General features: G+C 42.8%; 1 protein-coding gene across 10 annotated transcripts in view; it reads right to left on the reverse strand.

Annotated features, from left to right (window-relative positions):
• LOC120729125 (nuclear factor 1 X-type-like) overlaps positions 1–20,748 on the reverse strand; it is a 109,086-nt gene that overhangs the window by 70,901 nt on the left and 17,437 nt on the right. For 8 of the 10 annotated variants that reach the window (XM_040024596.1, XM_040024587.1, XM_040024591.1 and 5 more), the window contains one exon: positions 3,668–4,199. In XM_040024596.1, coding sequence (XP_039880530.1) covers positions 3,668–4,199 — 532 coding nt within the window. Of the gene's footprint in view, positions 1–3,667; positions 4,200–5,010; positions 6,051–9,071; positions 9,911–20,748 lie in introns of those variants that run through there. The other 2 variants (XM_040024588.1, XM_040024590.1) reach the window with 2 other exon arrangements.

The raw sequence follows: 20,748 nt of genomic DNA on the forward strand, positions 1-20,748 counted from the left end.
CGGTGAAGTACGTGTAAGCCTATCCAAAGCGCTCCATTCATGGGTTATCAACTGGACACTGGCAGTGTTCGGTGCTCTGGCAGACCCTTGGCACTTCCGGGCCAAGAGATCACTATCTCCATTATAATATACCAGTCACTCACTCTTAATAAACACTAAAAATACACTACTCACTGTACTGCACCACAGCCCCTCTTTCCCTCTCATCTATTTCTCTGCCAGCATTTCAGTTACAAAGTCATTCAGTTTCAAAGACATGTTGCTCTGTCTGCTTTTTTTTTTTAACTCTTTATCTGAGGTGCCTGAAAACAGGCGGAGAAGGTTTTGTATTGTGGCATCGTGGTTTGTTCTGTTACGGCTGCGGTGTGTTATGCTCTGTAACAGAGAGGATCTCAAAGGCTGGCTGGCTGCAGAACAGTCTGAGAAAGCCTGACGGCAAGCCCAGAGATTCCCCGTGGCAGCTTTTGCCACTCTGTCATAAACAAAACACAAGACGTCTTTCTCTTCTTCCCACACCAACGGGGCCCGGGTGCTGCCAAACAGAACAATCACTATTGTAGCCTCTTCTGCTTTCCAACGTGCTCTCTCTCCCTCACTCTCTCTCCGAGTCTCCTACAATATAAACAAAAGAGATCAGCGGAGGCTTTACCTCTGTGAGAGCAACAATGAAGGCGATGTTTAAGGAGACAAAACAAAAGTGTGCACGGGATCAAAGAGGAGCGAGGAAGACAGAGATGCTAAAGACCGACAAAATACAAACCAAACAAAAACAAACAATGAGCACATCTTGTCATTCACTGTGCAAGTGAGTGGAAAAGGAAAACACACAACCACACATCACTGTAACAGATGAGTGCAACAGAGAAACGGAAGGCCTTGATGCCCATTTCCTAAATGTGAGTTAAAAGCAAAGGAAAGACAAGTGTGCTGACCTCACGGAAAGTTTGCACTTGGTGTAGACCCCAAAGCAGCTCTCCAACAAGGACTTAAAGTGAAAATCGGTTCTTTGGAATAAGATAAAAGTGCTGAGGCACACTATTGTATATATTGTATTAGTCAGATAAGATAAGACAAAGTATCCAGTGAGCCGACATTATGAATGGGTAGCGCACTGGGAAGGGCCTCCAAGTAGTCACGTGTTTTACTATACTGTTGTAAAACTAAGTGCTGCGGTGATGAATACATGCCAAGAACCCGAAAATTGGACAGCTGACATCATCAGTACAGGTAAAGGAAATTTAGTGCAATTCAATTACATTTGTGTGTATGGACACATCAGAACATCTGTAGCAACCTTTACTCACCAGGTTTTAAACCCAAGCAGCTTCAATTACTTAAACTAATATACACAGAATTACACCATGAATAAAATATTTTCTGTTGTTCATTGGTGTGTTCTTTTATTCCTTTGTCCAGCATGCCATTTTGCTTTCTCCATGAATTTAAAATATTTGAAAGATTAAAAATAACCTCTTAAAATATGCGTGTCATTTGATTTAGTTTTCATTTTATGATTAAACTAATTTTGCATAATTTACAAGGGGAGACATTTTCATTTGCGTAAAACAGAACTGACCCGAAATGCACCAGTATACCAATAAATCTTTATAAGAGACATTTTTTTCGTGATTAAATTTGATTATTAAAAAAAAAAAAATACAATCAATTACATCTACAAAAACAAAAACCCAAACACTGTTGATATTCTCTCAGTATGCTCTAATATGGCCGCAACCTATGGTTTATTACCGCCACAGAGAGACCAACAAAGTGAAGCTGGAACTGCTGCCAGGGTTTGGCTCAGGCTGTGAGTTATTTGGCCTGGATTGATATTTTGCGTGTGTGTGTGTGTGTGTGTGTGTGTGTGTGTGTGTGTGTGTGTGTGTGTGTGTGTCTCAGAGAGAGAGAGAGAGAGCCTAAGGATCACCTATGATAGCATTTGGCTAGAGTAATGTTAATGCCCAGTGTAAGAGTTGTGCCTCGGCAGACACGAGAACGCGCGTGTGTGTGTGTGTGTGTGTGTGTGTGTGTGTGTGTGTGTGTGTGTGTGTGTGTGTGTGTATTTGGACAGTGATTGGGATATGCTGTATATATATGTGCGGGTTGAGTCACTGTTTGAAATTTCCAGAAAATTCCAGCTGACATAATATTAGGTCATGAGTGTGTGTTTGTATATGTAGCCAGCAAATGGTTAAGCAGTGTGTATTTGGAAGATTTGGCTGTGAGATATATTATGTGTGTGTGTGTGTCTGCGTGTGTGTGGCTTCTCTGACAGTTTTTTTTTTTTTTTTTTGCAATGTGGGGGGGAAAACTACAACACAGCCAGTGTTTTGGCTGTGTGTGTGAGGAGTATGCGCACTGGAGGCTACAGTGATGTTTGGCCGGGTGTGAGTGTGTGTATCCATGATGGTGGCTGCGATACAACAATGTTTGGCTGTATTAAACTGTATCTGTGATAGTCCTTGGCCGAACGTGTGTGCTGTGTGGGTGTGTGTACGCAATCGTGACTAAAACCGTGTTTGCCTTTACGTGTGAAAGTGCGCTGCAGAGATGACAGAGTTGTTTTTCTTTTCTTTTTTCCTTTTTTTTAAAAAGAGTGTGTGTGTGTATCTTTATTTAGCTGTGTTTGTATGTGTGTGTATGGGTGTGAAGGTGGCTGCAATAGTACTGGCTGTCTTTGAGCATTGGCGTTTTGTGTGTGAGTGTGAGTTTGGCAGCCAGGTCCAACGTGGTGCTAACGTTCAGGCAGACGGTGAAGGCGGCAGCAGCCTGCGGCCTGAGAGCAGGAGGCTCACGGCTCTGTTCGCTTTCTCTCTCTCTCTCACACACACACACACACACACACATAAATACACAAGCACACACACAACCTGGGCTGCGGCCAAATGATGATTTCTGGCTACAATGGCCTTACCATGGCAGATATACCTCGACAGACTGTGTACAATACTATAAACAGTGACTCTTCTTTGTGCAAAATTCATTGCGCAAAAAACACAGAAATTTCATCTCATAAAAAAACAGTCACTCAAACACACACAGACACACACAAGCATGCAAATTCTTTCCTAGGAAAAAAACAAAACACACACACACACAAAATACATGCTCATATGAAGCCGCAAATGCCTCGCTCAGAATAATGAACGCTTACTTGCCAGAGCACGCTGGACGTATGCCCCTGACACACACTAACAAATTCTTTTTTATTACTGTTGATACTACGTTGTCATGTAAACAAACCCCAAGAAACAGATGAAGAAAAGAAAAATATTAAAAGAACAAAAACGTACCCGCTGTTTTCTGTGGGAACAAAAGCAAGCAGGGACTTTCACTTTGTTAATCTGAGAGATAAATCTTTACTTTATTTTTTTTTTCTTACCTTTTAACTGCTTAGTTATTACTTTAACGTTCCCTCCGTAGTAGTAAAAAGGTTTTTATTGTGTCTCTGAATATTTTTACTTTTACGTTATTCTTTTTATGTTTTTTGTCATTTTCTATATTTTACTATATTGCAAATTAAGGTATGCACTTGTGTTTCTGTTGTGTTTCAAATTGTTAAAATGTTAGCGCGATCCTAAAAGCACACCGACATGATTACATGTGGCGAGTGTTTACGTGCTGGCATCCCTCTCAATTAGTGTCTGATGTCCAGTTTCTCACATACCTGGCGTGTGGACGAAGTAGGCCAGGTAGAGGTCCAGCTCCTTGACGGACACTCCGATGTGGTGTGGCTGGACGCACAGGCCAGGGTTGGTGCACTGCGGTGACTTGACCAGTCGTTCTCCGTCCGTGCTCTCCAAGGGGCTGCCCTTAAACAGGATGACCATCACCAGGTCCAGCCGCCACACCTTGTCAGCCTGGCGCAGGCAGTCGATGCGACGTATTTTGCCCTTCTGGTCGGGGTTGGACAGCACGCAGCAGGGGGGCTTTTTGCCCGTGATGGTGAGCACAAAGTCCTCACGGAACTCAGGCCGGATGTCCTTGCGGAGCTTGGCCAACAGGCGTGAAGCCCACTTCTGCTTGATCTCTGGCTTCTCTCCCAGCAGTTCATCCTTCACTGCACGCTCTTCCTCCTTGGACATGCGCTTCTCGTGCTTTTTGAAGTATTTACGCTTGCGGGCCTGCAGGTTGAACCAGGTGTAGGCGAAGGCGCGGACATGGGGCAGAAGGGCCTCGATGAAGGGGTGGAATTCATCCTGGATGAGGGAGGAAGATGGGGGGAGGGTGGATGAGGAGAGGGAGGAGGGGGGGAAGCAGGAGGAGGCATTGGAAAGAGAGGGGGAGAATGGGGGAGAGAAGGATGGGGAGAGAGGGAGAGGGGGTGAGGAGGGGAAGAGAGAGGAGAGGCAGTTAGCACCGGCGCGCAGCATGGAGGAGCGGCGCCTGCTCCGTGTGAGTGGAGGGAGAGAATGAGAGGCGCAGAGAGAGAGGGAGAGAGAGAGAGAGAATGAGAGAGAGAGAGAGAGAGAGAGAGAGAGGGAGACGGAAAGATACCTTGCGCTCTCTAATACAGACACATCGCACCGAAGGACACACTTCACAAACCACTGAACAACACATCACTGAATGACTGAGGTAAGAGATGAGACAGAAAAAATATGAGACTTGTCTCCATGAGATATTTGTGTAAATGTTGTTTGTCTGGTTAAATATAAACAAATGTGCTAGTTATAAATAAAAAATAGTGCCATCCTAATCCATTACTAAACATAAACAGTATTATTCTCAAAAGCATTATAGTAAGTATCAAAAAGTCAAGTAAAAACACAACATTTCTAAAACATAATTCAAACTGACCACGCGTATTATACAATGCTTAAAACACTAACATAATCAAGAAGAACGCACATGCCAAATTCTGATTAATAAAATTAAAGCCGTCTCGCTGAAAAGCCACAACATAAAATATTTGTCCATAAATAATACAACTGCGCCTGCACTCAAAAGTGCTTAACAGTAACGATCAAAAAATATTTGCAAATAAAACAAGAATTTCATGGTAGTTACCATTTTGCTCTCTCATCATAAATTCACCCCGTCGATTGCAAAGAAACTTAAAATGCAGAGCCAGTACAATAACTGGATTGTAGAGTCAAAAAAGGCGCTGAAGTAATGCTGAAAACAAAAGAGTGAGGGGAAAAAAAACAAGCAAAAAAAAGAAGCTGATAAACTGTCCAATAAAAGCAGCAGGGGGCAAAAAAGCTGAGAAAGAGGAGACAGGCCAGGGGGTGCAGTGTAATACCAGCACAAGAACACAGGAGGTACTGTAGCAAGAGCTGCAGGAGAGGTGCTGTGCAAGAGCAGAGCAGAAGGAGTGTAGAAAGTTTAGCAATCTCTGTGTCTAAAAGGATGAAAAAAAGGAGCTGGGTGTGCACAAATAAAATAAAACAGATAGTGCAGCAAAATAATAAAATTGTCAAAAATTAAAACAAGCTTCTTTCTTTGTTTGCAAAAACATGCAGAGAAAATATCTTGATGAAAAACAAAAATAAAAAAAAAAATGGCTGGCAAAGCAGCGCGTGCTATTGGTTCAATTCTGATCTGCATAAGACTCACGCAGAGGGAGAGAGAGAGCTGGACAAGGGGGGTGCGGACAGAGGAGAAGAAGGAAAAAAAAAACAAAAACAAGAGGACCGAATCAATGTTGGAAGACTGTGCACGACCGCTGGCAAACCCGAGTGCAGCTTCTTTTTTCCCCCTCTTTCTCTCCAACTCTGTCTCTCTCTTTCTCTCTTCCTCTCCACTTTCCGTCTCTAACCATTGACTGAGTCTGTGCCAACACGCAGAGGGCCCACCTATTTGGCATCGAGTCTCAAACAGCCCAGCCAATACGCACGCTCAAAGCACTGAAAAGGAGGGAAGAGAGAGATGGCAGAGGGAGAAGCAAAGAGGTGGGGGTGTGGATGGTTGGTGGCTGGTAGTGGAGAGAGGGCGGGAGGGGGTGGATTGTGTGTGGTGCAGGCAGAAGGCACGTCATTAGCCAAACAGACAAGTTCCAATCTAGTGCAAAGGCAAAGTCCAGAGGATATTAATTTTACATGCATCCAGACAGCACCCGCCTCCTAAAGCTCCCCCCACACACTTCTCCCTCCCTCACCACCTTCGTCACCAACATGGTCACAGCCATCCCAACAAACCAGCTCACTCTCTAACTGCACCCCCCACTCCTGAAACACCCCTCTCCCGCTCTCTCTCTCTTTCTCTCTCTCTCTGCTCGCGTTACACCACCTTGGCATGGGATGGCATGAGAAAACACAGACCCAAAATCCCACTAGACCCTGAGACCAGCAGCTGCTCCTGGATTTACCACACAAACAAAGAGAGGAGGGGGAAGAAAAAGACCCCCCTCCACCCCCCAAAACAAAAAATACCATCCAAAAACATGCTCTCCTGTTTCAAAATGCAGTCTTACATCCAAACTGGCCCCTTTGCCTCCTTTTTTTCCTTTTCCTGTTACTCCACTTTAATAGCTCCAGCACCATAGAAACAGAAACACATTAAAAGTTTCTGTTATCAAATTGGAGAGTTGTATTATTTGTGGGTGAGAAGCTGGATCTGATTGACAATGATGCCTCAAAATGCTGTGGTGGATGGGTTTATGCAAGTAGCCTATATAGCTTAAGCCTTATAAAACTATCAAAAACAGACTACACAGCTTCCTGTAATTGCAAAGTTGAGTCGAATGCATTCAGCTTTAGATATGCTGGTCTTTATAATAGTAAGGACAATAATATTTTCATTCTGCAGCCAGTTAATTGCCCATATTTTCATCGTGCTGCATTATGAATCCCACAATGACACATAATTGGGACTTAACAGCAGCAGAAAGTGAGGGAGCATGGGCCTGCGTAGCTGCTCTGGACAGCAAGTTGTCTCATCCTCATTGGCTGACTCACACGACCTCAGAGGTACAAGCTGTGCCCAGAGCACCAGGCGAGAAATATCTGACACAAAGGCTCCCACCGAGGGCCGATTCAACATAATCGGATGCATTTGTCAGAAAAATAATATCTCTGTGATGATTTGATGTGAAATACGTAAGGGCTGCTCCACTCCCTAGAAGTGCATTTAAATGTCATTCTCCCAATTTACAAAAAAGGAACACATTTACCCATTTACGCAGTCCAAATTACATGAATTAGTCCACAAGGCTCACAGGAATTACAGAGACATTGTCAAAACTGGAATCTTGACAGTGGGCAGCCATAAAAAGCTAACTTGTCATGTGGCAAAGTTGAGGGTCCGTTCATTTGATTGTGAGTTGAAGCCCCCTGCTGTGCAACGGGACAGGCTGTCTGTGTGAACGCCCTACAAAGGCCAGAGTCCTCTGGTTGGCTCCCAGGACCATCAGATTTAGCCTGGCCTGCTCCCTCTGTCAGCGTCTGACAGAGGAGCTGCAGCCTGGATGACTGGCTGGTCCACTGAATGGCTGACAAGCTGGCTGCCAGGTTGGCTGAAAGGCCGCATGACGGGCTGGGTGAATGACTGGTTGGCTACCCAGGTGGGTAGCTAGCTGGCTAGTTGGTTGCCTGGCTGGCTGGCTGACTGGCTGCTACTGTTGGGGGAGGAAGGGGGGTACAGACCCCATCTGGACCAGGCTGAGCCGGGCCGGGTGCCGATTGTTCGTGCTAGCATACGCCTGCCTCACACAGCCACGCTGAACACGTGAATAATGTGGGAATGAGAGAAGATGGTGGAGGCAAGAGAAAAAAAAAAAAAAAAAACAGGCAAATGGAACATGAGGAGATGGAATTAAATAGGATGTGTGTGTGTTTGTTTTTGTTTTTGAAGAATAATAACGGAGGTGTGTTTGCCACTTATTTGAAAAGACTGAAGGGATCTAGACTTTTTTAATGAATGGGCCACAGACAAAGAACAGGAGAGCTATGTGCCAAGCACTGCAGTTACTTCCTCAATATCATCACATTACTGACAAGCGAAATGATAACCAAGATTCATATCAGGGAAATGAAAACCAATCCATTGTCCGAAGCGACGTGTTTTCTTTAGCGGATGAGCCCTGAGACATTTTTTGAACAACATAACTCCTGTTAAATCTTCATACCGCAAAAACAGGATGAAAAACTGAAGGTATCCTATTACGAGATAAAATTTTATCTGTAACATTAAGCAAATAAACTGCAAATACTATGCAAAAAACCAATACCCCCTACACCCCCCCCCCCCTATAATCCCTCTAAAAGAAACAAAAAAAAAACCCTTTTAAAATCACTTAGTTAAATCTGCTACAGGGCCTCCTTCTTATGATCATAAACTGGACCAAATGCAAAATTATGCACAGCCATTGAGGTTTGTGCACAAATTGCAGTTAAAGAAAAAAAAATCTTTTATTATTTTGGCTAAGAAATCAGTCTGTGTGGCACCCCGCTGTTTAATGTGTCCTTTTTTGACATTTTCAAACCCGCAGCTCCTTCAGCTCATTAGGGAAGATTTCTCCTGTTTGCCCACAATTCTTCACGGCAGAAGAAACAGTGGCAGCTTTTCCAGGCCTGAGCCACGGCGCTCTGTAGGTATCTGCACTGCAATAATGTAAGAGAGCGCTCCTCTTATCTCTGCATGCCATGCTCTGTCTTTCAGAAAATGACGACCTTTGTTCGGTCAGGCCGGGCGAGCCAATCTCCACTCACTCCACTCCGCTCCAGCCCTGACACGGTACAAACGCAGAGAGCAGCAGAGAAATGAAATCCAAACTCAGGTTTTATTGAGGCTTCAAGCACCAACAAAACACCAGAGTTAAGAAACCTATAAAAAAATAAATAAATCACCGTGTTCAACAATTCGGAGAAAATTAACAAGAGCGCTCCGTTTGAGTTTACTCATTAAACCAGTTTGTCACGTAAGGCTGGCTCGGGGATTACCTTAACTGTTTAAATAGCAGGGGCTACGAAATGAGGCCAAAAATTGAATTAAAATAGCGTTAAATTCGAGTCCACCATAAATCCTTTAAATGAGAAAAAACCCTCTGTGTGGCCTATCCTCCATCAGAAAAGGGCCTGCACCTCGTCTTCCTACATTTCCCAAAACACTATGAAAATTAATACTCTCACCTCTGAAACAACGAAGCCCACCATTTTCACCATCTTCAGAAAAAGAAAGGCAAAAAATGTTTAGCGTTTGGTTTTTGGCTGATAGCGCCCGTTAACCTCCACGACCGTCGTTCCCAGCATCCGTCGGTCTGTTTCTGAATTAGACTTGTTATGTTGCTCTGTAAAAATAAATTGCAGGCCTTGAAGTCGACTGCTCTAAATACGAAACCTGCTCAAATCAAACGTCCCTCTTTCTCACGCCAAAAAAAGAGCTCTGAGGCTGTCTCTGTTGAGAGGCCTACCCACTACAAAGGGGGTCAAACTAATGATAAACTAATAAAAATGTATGCTAGTTCAATTCCTGCTGCTAACATAGGCTTAGCATTAGGCTATAAAGTGTGACCTCTGTGAAAACACATGTTAATCAGAGTAAAATCAATCACAGCTGCTCTAAAGCGTTTATGCGGCTTGCTTCTTTTTTTTCATTACATATTTATAAAGAGCCTCAATTTAGCTATAAGAAATATCGATCGATTTTTAGAAAGGAGCAATAGTTTCTACCCGCCTCAGTGTTTACGATGCAGTTAATTTTAACAAGCATAACTTTGGCCTGTTTCCCACATTGTCGTGTTTACCTGAGATGAATTTGCGGTATCAGTCTAAGTGTGCAAATAAATATCAAAGGAGCAAAAATAAACTCAGGACACGTGGGAGGAAATTTCTCGACATTTAGGCCTGCTTTATGCCACATCCTGCACGCTGAGGTAACAGTAAGAAAGCAGACATTACATTCTTACATTTGATGTCAGTGTTTTGCAGGTTAAATATTTCAGGTTAATAGCAAAAAAGGGCGTTTTATTTATTTTCTTCTTTTAAATTGTGTGATTCAAAGTCATGCAGAAATTTAAAAGAAAAACTTAAAACAAAATTCATGTAATAAATGTCATTTGCTCATATTTTCTTCATGACCTAAATAATTTACATTTTTAGAGATTATTCAAGTTTTAAAATCTGAGCTTTCTATAACAAGTTATTTTTTTAACCTTACTTGTAATTGCCAAAATAGATTAAATGCTGTCAATTTATTATACATTTGAAACTAAGTAATACCAAAGACTTTTTAAAGCTTTTTCAAGGGAGACAGAATTTTTTCTTTAATAAGTTATTTTAAAAAGTGTTGTTTTTTTTTTAGCAATAATCAGTTAAAAAGGGGCATCATGAATGTGTATTATATTTTATAGCTACACCTAAATGTACCACTGCTCCAAATGTTGTTTTTATTTTATTTTACAATATATTTACTATAATATAAATTGAACCTAAACTTAAAATAATGTTTTAAGATTATGCAACCATATTGCTGAACGCCAGATTTGTCTGTTGAAGTTATATTTCTTTCACAGGTTTTCTGTTATTTTATATCTAGATGATCCTGTAAAATCAGGCTACACACACACACACACACACACACAGAGAGAGAGAGAGAGAGAGAGAGAGAGAGAGCGAGAAGTAGAGAAAGACAGAGAGAAAGCTCATGAAATTTTCAGCACGCCAGAACATGTCACAACTGTAATTCAACTTTGACATCTGTTGTGTAAAATCACATATTGAAAAAGACTATGGTGATATAAAGGAAGCACTGTGAGAGATCTGAATCATTTTGTGTGTGTGTGTGTGTGTGTGTGTGTGTGCATGCATGCATGCGCAAGTGTGTGTGTGTGTGTGTCTTTGGAAAAAAACATTTTCGGTTAAAGTTTCTTCAGTTGTTTTTGCTTTTTATAGGAATCAAATATTTTTCAGAGACTTGGTAAAACATGGAGTTCTAACTATTTTATGCCATATGTGTATAATGCCTTTTTAAAATTTGTACACAAAAGAAAATGGAAACAGCAGAGAGAAAAAAGTTTCTGTGAGACAAATTTTCATGTTTCCTTCATATAAGAAACATGGGAAAATCGGGTGCACAGAGAGGACGCCTGATTGGATGTATCATCTCGCCATTAGAAGGTGGAAAGTTAGTGACCTCACTGTTCTCGGAGATATTAAAAAAGGAACATCGAGAAGTTCATATGAAATGCGATTTCCTTGGGAACGCTAACAAAATTTATTTCCTTTTTTGTTCCATCACATTCAGACACAGACACACAGCATTTCTCTTGAAATGTCCTCCTTAATGTCTCATCCCTGCCACTCATTCGCTTTCGTGCTCAAAACCTTTTCATCCATTTTAATCCTTGGAAGAATTAAAAAAAGGAAAAACTTCCTCTTTTTCTGCTCTCTTCCTCCCAACGGCACAGATTGATGTTAAAAGTGTGTCTGCGCATCGTGTGTAATTACGCCTGTTTACACACTGAAGCATTACTATGTGTGAAAGTCTGGAAGCCATTTGTGGCATGAGGCTGAGAGAGAAAGACAGAGCAAGCGAGCTTTAAACAGCTCCAGAGACACAAGGACTGATAGCAAGCCGGGGCTTCTGACACAACTGCAGACCTGGGTAATATTATACTCAAATATGTTTTCTCGTTTGTATGACGGGTTTGTCTTGCAGACCGTTTCAGCCTCAAATGTAAGCACATCAAAGATAAGATCAAGGGCTCTTTGTGTTTCTTTTTAAGTATCCAAAATTTGTTCAGCCAGGATTTTCCTGAGGTTTATGTGGTTTTTCTATGACTCTGGTCCATTTGCATAAATTTCACCTTACACAGTTAATTGTAAACAGAGCTTTAACCTCACAAGTGAGTCATACTCCCAATTTATGTTCTGAAAATGTTTGGAGAACAGAATTAAATTTGGAGTCGGAGAACACAGCTTGTTAAATACATCTGAATTTTTCTCTTTAGATGTGGCAAACGCTAAATGTTTTGTGGGCACTTTAAAGAAGGCTGCGTGAAACGTTAGACTTTTGCCCCTCTGATCCAAAACTGGATGCTAATCCTGATATCAGTGCCGTCAATTAGAAAGAATGTTTAGATATTACAGCGCGATGGGAGCGCTCAAACTAAATTAGGAGGATCTGCACTGCATTTTGCAAACAACGATTTAATAAACCACTCCGACATGTAGCTGCAGCTAGACGGTATGGTATAGGATTACTCGCAGGCAATTCCTAAATGAATACATACAGTATAGATTACTACCGTATGTGTGGTTCTGTAGCGTCACCAAATGCACACGCGAACGAACAGATACTGCTGGAGGTGGCGTTTTCCGACAGGACATTGCAATAGAACTGAATACAGCAATTCCCCTTGACAAGGGCAGCCATTCTTGATAAGGTCAAGTAGGCAGTGTGGCACTTAAGAGTGTGCGTGCGTGTGAAACACAGAGAGAGAGATTGAGGGGGGATGACAGAGTGTGGCAGCTTTCTGCCTCAGTAAAGGGAAGCCATAACGTCTGTCTCACACTTTCTGTCTCACTCCAAACTGAAGTGCATGCTGCACACACCTACAGCGTTCCAGTCGGCACATGCCAGCGGCACAGACTGGCTACCGTGCCCTGCCTACAGCTGCAGCAAGGGCTTTGAACCTCATGATTAGCAAATACAGCAGGAATCGAGCAGATAATGAAACCAGATATCCCCTCCCCTCCATGCCCTGCTCCAGCAGTAGCCAAGGCCTGCTACTCCTCGCACAAGAGATGCACTATTGAGAGACTTTCTCTCTCACTCTTTCACTCCCCCTCATTCTTTTATTCCTCCCTGGTCCTCGTTCTGCCAGTCGGCAAGGCGAGATGCCAACCTCTCCCCAAAGCTGGGCAGAGTGCCCTCACCCTTTATGCAAATGATTCACCACTAGCCCAACACACACATTCATTCCGTGCCCCCCACCATCACCTACTCCTCCATTCCTTCATTTATTCCTTTCACCTCTTACTCTGCAATCCCTCTCTCGCTAACACTTTCCCTTTCCTGCACTTCATCTTGTTGTTGCACTTCAACTATCCCTCCCTCTGCTTTTTGCTGCTTCACTCACACTCTCACTCCGACCAATTTGCCTGAGCTCCCCCTTTCTTTCAGCTGCTATCCATCTTCGAGCATCTCTCTCCCTCCTTTCACCGTGGAACTCCTTTTTCTCGCTGTCTCTCCCTCGCGCAGCTTGACTCACCCAGATTCAAACTTGTGCACTCATTCCTCGCCCGGTGCCAGACAGGCAAGTGCAGAAACTAGCTTTACCCTCTTTCTCTCTCTCTCGCTCTCATACAGCCACTCATGCTATAACACATGCCCTGTTTATATTCCTTAAAGGGAAAGAGTCTCTTCCAGAAATCCCTGTTTTTCTTGATCTCTTCCAGTTTTTATAACCATTATATCATCTGTCAGCATTTATCGCTAAGTAGATTGTTTGAAAGAAACTGTTTGGCACGATTGTCCGTATATTTCCTGTGAATTTATTACCTGTTTTGTGTGACTGATTGCTTCCTTGACTTTTCCCTGAGTCTTTGTTCAATCTAGTAACACTCTCTTTTCACAAAAGGGGAAAAACTGCATGAGAGAAATTAGATTTGACATAATTACATGTTTTAAAATTAGCATTCTTCTTCTTTTTTTTAAAATACAATGCTTTCAGAGATTACAAGTGTAGCAAAATAGACTTTCAAAATGTCGGTGAAACAGCACTGATTCCTAATATGCTTATTTACTAAGAATAAAATGAAATTGCTATTGTTAATAGACTGGCACTCCAACTATGCGTCCGTCTGCTTTTTGTGGCTTCATTTTAGTTGGTTAAGAGTCAAATAGTCTGAAAACTATTTTTTATAATTCATAATCGTGTTTCTAAATGTGAAAACACAGTTTTAGCTTTTGTTTTCGGGAAGCCGATGTTTTACAAGGACATAAAAGCACTGCAGATTGAAATTAACTGGATGAAAAAGGCTTTTATGGAGGAAATACCCCTAACAAACAACAGCCCGGTGACCACATGTACAGCTAGAACCCTAAAAATGTTTGGAGCACTGACCCCCTGGCGTTACAATCCAAGTTCCACATCAGCTCCCTATCAGGAACTCCGAAGCTTGCAGATTTAATTCTGCTTATCATATAAGTTGGAGTTTCGCCCTTGATAGGTTGGCACTGTGAGGGTTAAACGGTGCCCGCTCCCTGTGGCATGATATGAGCTGGGCCTTTGCCCGCGCACTCTTGCTCGTCTGCACTGAGTTGGTGTTAGGGGTTAAGAGTCAGTTGCTGCTCCAAGTGGCTTCCTATGTGACTCTGATCCCATTAGGGCTAAAGGTGTCTGTTCCATATGGCCTCCTGAGAGCTGGGTCTTAATCTCTGCAATGCTTGATGGGGTTTGGCTCTTGATAGCAAGTTATGCATATCTCTAAGGCAGCAGTTTAAGGGTTAAAGGTCGCTTTGCCCATTTTGCACGGCACTGCCTATAGGGGCAGCCACCATGCCAGGCCAGAGGAAACTGAGAACACAAACACATGTGAAGTGAGAAACAAAGAGCCCTCAACCACACACACACAAATCATTGTGAAAGTTAAATCCTCTCAAACCAATGCTTTTCTTTTTTAAAGATGAATCTTCCATAAAAGCCAGGGGGAGGACAGACAGACACACCATGCAGACGGGCGCCTCTGGGAGAGTGTGTGTGCAGTTATCTCCTCTGTGACCACGCTTATTGACTTCCCCAGCCTAAACTACCACCTCGCTCAGACCTCAGGAGCACCACAGCACCACAGGCAGACAGCCATAAGTACATGTCCTCAGAGGGGACATAAAGTGGCGGGAACCCACCTCGATAAAAAGGCACCTCACAGCCTGGGAGGAAAAAATGAGGAAGGGAAAAAAAAAGCTGGATACTGATCCAAACTTTAAATTAAGTTAAGAGTTTCACATATACTGACGATGCATATGTATTTGATTGTTGCAGTTATTACTAAAAATGCCATTTTCTCCACTCTAATTTATAGAGTATAAGTGCAATTATGAAAGTACAATTTAAAACAAAAGAACAGTATATCCTTTTACGCTGCAGTATATGGAAATAACTACATAATAGCTTGCATCTGGTTGATTTATAGGTGGTATTTTGCAATTGCCCTTAGCTAGAAAATCCCCCTATTGTGTTGAGAGTTGGTATAACATGTAAGTGGAGTACTGTTTACATGTAACCAAATGTGCCCTTGCAGTCCTTAAACTGGATCTTGCCAGATATGTCCGTGTGTGTGTGTGCGTGTGTGTTTTAATTCGAGTATCCTGCTCAGTTTTATTGTTCTAAAAACAAAAAAAATATTTGTCACTACAAAAAAAAAGTATTCCTGCAATATTATTTTAAGCGAAATTTACAGTTTTGCAGAGACTTGATAAACCTTCAGCAAAACCGGTCCGGTAAGAAACAACAGGCAGTCTCCATTTATAAACATGTGATTGTATGAAAAGATAGTATCACAGAAAAGTGAGCCAGAAGGAAAGAGCTGGACTGAAAGCAGCAAGAGCTGCCACGTCAGATGCTGCTGAAGCTTCTTGGCTGTCAGGACTGAAAGACACACACGCAGAAAGATACACACACAACTGCAGTATGGCCTCCACAGACACACACGCACATGCGCGCGCACACAGAAACACACCACTAACTCAAATACATACGCACACGCGCACACAAAGAAGGGTTTGCCTTTGCAGTGCTGTTTGGGGAGTTGGAGTCATCAGCCAAGCCTGACACCCCTGCTCAGTGTAGCCATCACCGCTGTCTTTCTGTGAGTCAACATGGATGGAGCCGCTCCATCAACAACACAAGCCGGCCCTAATAATAAAACGAGCAAATCCCTCACTCCAGTTTGCCTGCCATACGCCAGAGAGGGCCTGCCCGGGGTCTGATCATATCCTGTTAGGATTGCTTCTGGATTTGCACTTATAATTTGGTTACACTCTTCAAGCATTCAAATAAATATTTTGTTTACTAAATTTCAGTTACGGTATTCAAATGCTTTTAAAAGTCCCTGTGACCAGATTGTCGTAACAGTATATGCAAAACGTCCAAACATTTATTCGCATACACAGAGAAGAAAGCACAGTATGCCCTGGATCAGATGCAAAATAGGATTTGGCCTCATCTTTATTTAGGCTAGCTTTCCCATTCCTGGAGAAATTGCATTATTGAATACAACAACACCATTGTTTCAGCAAATTTTAGACGGGCTTTCGGCTTTATGTATTTCCAGAGAGGAAAATCAAAATGTGAACACCGTTTTTCACTCTGAAGCAGAGAAAAGGCTCTTGTGCAGAGATTTGATTCTCCAGATAGCACTTGGCACCGTTTGCCTACTCTAAGTACTATAATATGGTTATGATGCATTAGCATTCCTTCACATCACCAAAGAAACCCAATATGTGTATATCAAGTATTTTAGACAGCGGAGGAACAGAAAAGAGGCAGAACGAGAAACAGAGAAGGGAAGGAGGTCCAGAAGATGGAAAGCCAGGTAAAGGATTAGCATAAAAAGCCAATAGGGAGTAAAAAGTTGCCCATTGAGCAGCATTCCAATGGACAAAGCCTGGTGAATGGTGAAACTGTTTAAGATAGCTCGTGCTGTTCTCAGGAGAGGCAGACAGGGAGTTAGTAAAGTGGCTTTTAAGCTCACCAAATCCAACATATCCCAGATAAGACTATGGCTCCTCCTGAGGGAATGAAAGAAAGGAGAGGGGGCTGGAAAGAATGAGGTAAAATACACAAGAAATGGTTGAGGTAACAGATGTAATGCGAGCAAAAAAGAGAGCTGGGGGAGTTGATGAGGAATGATAGAGAAAAACAAAGATAGGCAAACACATCTATTAAAAAAAAAGGGGGGGGGGGCAGAAAAAGAAAAAAGTATAAAGAAATGAGGTGTATGAAAGTGAGAGCGTCTTTCAAATGAAAACACATGTGAGTTTTGGTGTTGCTTGAGCCCGTCTCAGAGAGTGCAGTGAATGAACCCAGAGACACCGAGCGGCCCTGCCTTCGTCTCCAGCGGGATTTTATCACCTGCATGAAAAGCAGCTTGAACACACATTGACCAACATCATCAATCTCCGCTCGGCTGTGTTATAGGAGGAACCTGCGCAGGCTCTTTATGTACCTTTTAATGCTTGGATACTTTTCAGGTAACAAACTCGTGAAGTAAAGTTGCAAAACTCCTTCTAAACGCACATGTATTTACAATTCCTTAAAAAAAAAAAATTTTTCACCCGACAAAAAAGGAAAAAAACCCTTTTTCTGTTTTTTTGGATAGTTTACAATCTTAACTGCACCACTTAAAAGACAGGAGACAGGTGCACACATGCACACAGGCCAGAAATTAGAGAGTAAACATACAAGGGTTCATTTTAATCATCCCTAGCCTGTTTATTTAGCACCGGTCAGGATTTAACTAATAAACCTTTTTAAACTCCATTGCAAAAATTCCTTCTTTTTCGACTGCAGGAAGAACATTCAAACAGTATTAATTCCTCTGCTGGGAAAAGGGACAGCCTTTTCCCGGAGCAATCCATAACATCTGAATATAAAAATAAATATGAAGAGCGGGCGCGCTCGTAACCCCAAAGTGAGGAGGGAAAAAACCTGCCGGGACGTTTGATAGTGCTGTATGTTTTTCCCCTGTTTCGCTAGCATCTGGGACCTTTTTCAGTTACTCTTGCTGTGTTTGAGTACTTTAAACTGCCACCATTTCTCTTTTTGCCGACCTCCTTATTAATTTTAATCAGTCTTTTGATTAAGGTTGCCCTATTCTATTTCTGTCTTCTTTTTCTTTTTTTTTTCAATCTTTTCCGTCACTCCCTCACTGCCTCTCTCGCTCTCTGCTGGACGCCCCAGTGCCAGTTAACACACCACAAGCCAGAGGGAGGACCGCAAGAATGCTTAAATCAGCATAATTAGGCCTGTGTGTACTTTAAACACACACGTTTCCCCCAGTCCTGGACCCCTGCCACCCGTACACCGCTGTGTACGCAGCCACGGCCTGTCTCTTTGAGTCAATAAACACAAACATATCAGCAGTCAGTCTCACAAACGTTTACACAGTATACACAGGCATACATATGCAATACATGAGGTGAAAAATGATGCAGTATCCTTCTTCCACCCAAATGAAGCTACCTCCCTCATAGAGCTGTCACCCCCCCGCCCGCCCTCCGGGTCCAAACCACCATCACCACACTAACAGTTTGACCCTTTACACTGCGTAGCTGAAGGGGAGGAAAAAAAATGTGTTGAATACGCGGGTGGGGGTGGTGGGGTTTACTCTGCACGTCCGCTCAAACATTTCCATAAGCGAGCCCGGTAAAAATTAAGCACGAGCATGCACTGAAACAATGGCAAGGGATCTCGATTGGGTTTGTGGTTTTGTCCCACACACACACATCTGTATGTGTTTTAGGTTTCAGTGGTGCATTAACAAACAACAGCCTCCCAGCAAATCCAGAGTTCTGAGCTGCATATGGGGATTATCAGTAGTCATTACAGACCATTTAATAGCAATCAGCATAATCAAAAATGAATCAGTCCTATCATGTGAATTTCAGATGGTTAATATCACTGCCTGGATTGATCATATTAGTTAAGATGGAGGACTGATTAGACAATATTTGGCATTTCGTTTTACTTAAATGATCACACGGAGACCCGCACGCTTTGGAAAGAAGCTCAAACTCTTTACTCACACATTTATTTTTGTTTCTTTTGGAGTTTTTTTGTGGGTTTTTTTTTTTTTTGCCATTTATAAGAATATCTCTATAACAGAGCTGACACCCATGAACGAAGGCGCGCTCAGTACAAAAGTCTGAAAGTCAGCAGCTACACAGCGTTCAGAGGCATCCAATCAAAACATTACACTCCCTCCCACAGGAGTATAAACAGCGACTGCTCCCGAAGAAGCTTCAGGTGCAGATGGACACTGCGAGCGAGGCCTGCACTTGCACAAACAGCTCCAAACACAGCAAACCCCAATCTTGTGAATCGAATGAGAGGAAGCGTGCCAAACATGAGAGGCCGGATACACTTTAATTTATTCGATATTCTAATTTCCTCCCTGAAGTTATGCACAGAGCACAAGTACCTCGTGAAGAGCGATACGCTCACCCCTCTGACTTTGGAAGTACAGTGGCGTTTCCATGGAGTTCATATGTCATGCAAGCAAAACATGGACCTAATTTGATTTCCATTTTTGACATCGGCCGCCTCAAAAACAGATAAATCTTATGTGGCCTGAGCTTAGTTTCTCCAGAGAGTGATTAGAACACTATGCTCGGTCCACTTAAGAAAAAAAAAATTTTCAGCAGCATTTGATCAAAGTGGTGTGATACTGTTTATATGAGGGTACACAGTGAAAACTGGCCACAAAGAAGCCACTCTGTGTGTCTCTCTCCCTCTGTCTGTGGCCTCTTTCTCTCTGCCTCACACACACGGGGCATGAGCACACTCATTTCTCTGTTTGTGTGCTCACACAGCTGTGGATCTTGCGCTGGGTTCAACCAAGGTAAAGATATGGTATATTACGCAACGGCTTATAGATTTTTCCACCCCTGGCGAGCTGCCAGCGCTCTCAACAGGAGTGAGAGAGAGAGACAGACAGAGTGAGAGGGAGAAAATCAGAGAGCAGCACACTTTGTTCCACAAAGTCTGACTCACTAACTGGATTCCCTGGCTGCAGTTGGAACTACAGACCTCTGTGTCCGCAGATACACTGCGGACACATGGCTAAACAGAAATGTGTGTGCGCGCACATGTGTGTGCGTTACTTAATAATACGGGGAATTACAATTGTCAAAGGGAATCACGGTGATTGGGAGTTTGCAAGCGCATCCGTAACAAATGTCAGACATGTTCGTTTGGCCCGGTTGATTTTTCGGCTAACGCTCCCGTGGCTGCTGCAGCCCTGCACCGCAATGCCTCTTCTAACTCACACAAATGTACACAGAGCCCAGTCAAAAATAAATGACCTTAGCCAGTCATTCAACACACTGGGCTGTCGTGGCTATACAGCCTGCCCTATATATTGCCATCAATAACCATTTAAAAATACAGTAAACATATTGGCAAAGGCTTAGGTGTCGAAATGCTGCGATTGCTTTGCTCGCATTTAATTCGAAATGCCTACACTTTTATGATCTGTTTGTTTAAGGAGAACGCCAACTTTTTCCGACGAGGCAAAACAATCACAAGGCTGTTTTAACTGATTGGGGGGGGGGGGGGGGGGGGGGGGGGGGGAAAGCACAAATAAATGTCTTTGACGTGAACAACAAAAATGTGCACACATGACAGACATTTTGGTGCAGACTACTTCCAAAATGAGACTTGGAAGAGTCAGCAAGAGCAGCCCAATCTGTTTTGAATCTGACGCTCGCCTGTCAGGATGATCAATCAGAATGTTTTCTTGATTTACTTACTGAGTACGTGACATGCATATGTTAATGAAACTTGCACTCTTCTCATATCAGCCTCGTCCATATTTTCCCGCCTGGATTAAGGAAGGAGCCATACTGTTCACACGCAAGGAAACAGAATTGCTTTCACTGAGCTGATTTGGCCTAGATCTCACTCACTGAGGTTTCCCCTACTCTTTTAATTGGGCTCTTGATGCTCGAAATAGGGTATACTTCCTCTAATTAGCTATATCTATAGCGTATGGGAGGGTGATGAATGCATGCATGTGTAAAATCCTCTTTTGAGCAACTCCAAACTAACTAAGAGCTTTAATTTCACGCTAGGCTGCATTGTCC

Source organism: Simochromis diagramma, unplaced genomic scaffold (assembly GCF_900408965.1).
Source record: "Simochromis diagramma unplaced genomic scaffold, fSimDia1.1 OVJJ01000302.1, whole genome shotgun sequence".
Lineage (NCBI taxonomy): Eukaryota > Metazoa > Chordata > Actinopteri > Cichliformes > Cichlidae > Simochromis > Simochromis diagramma.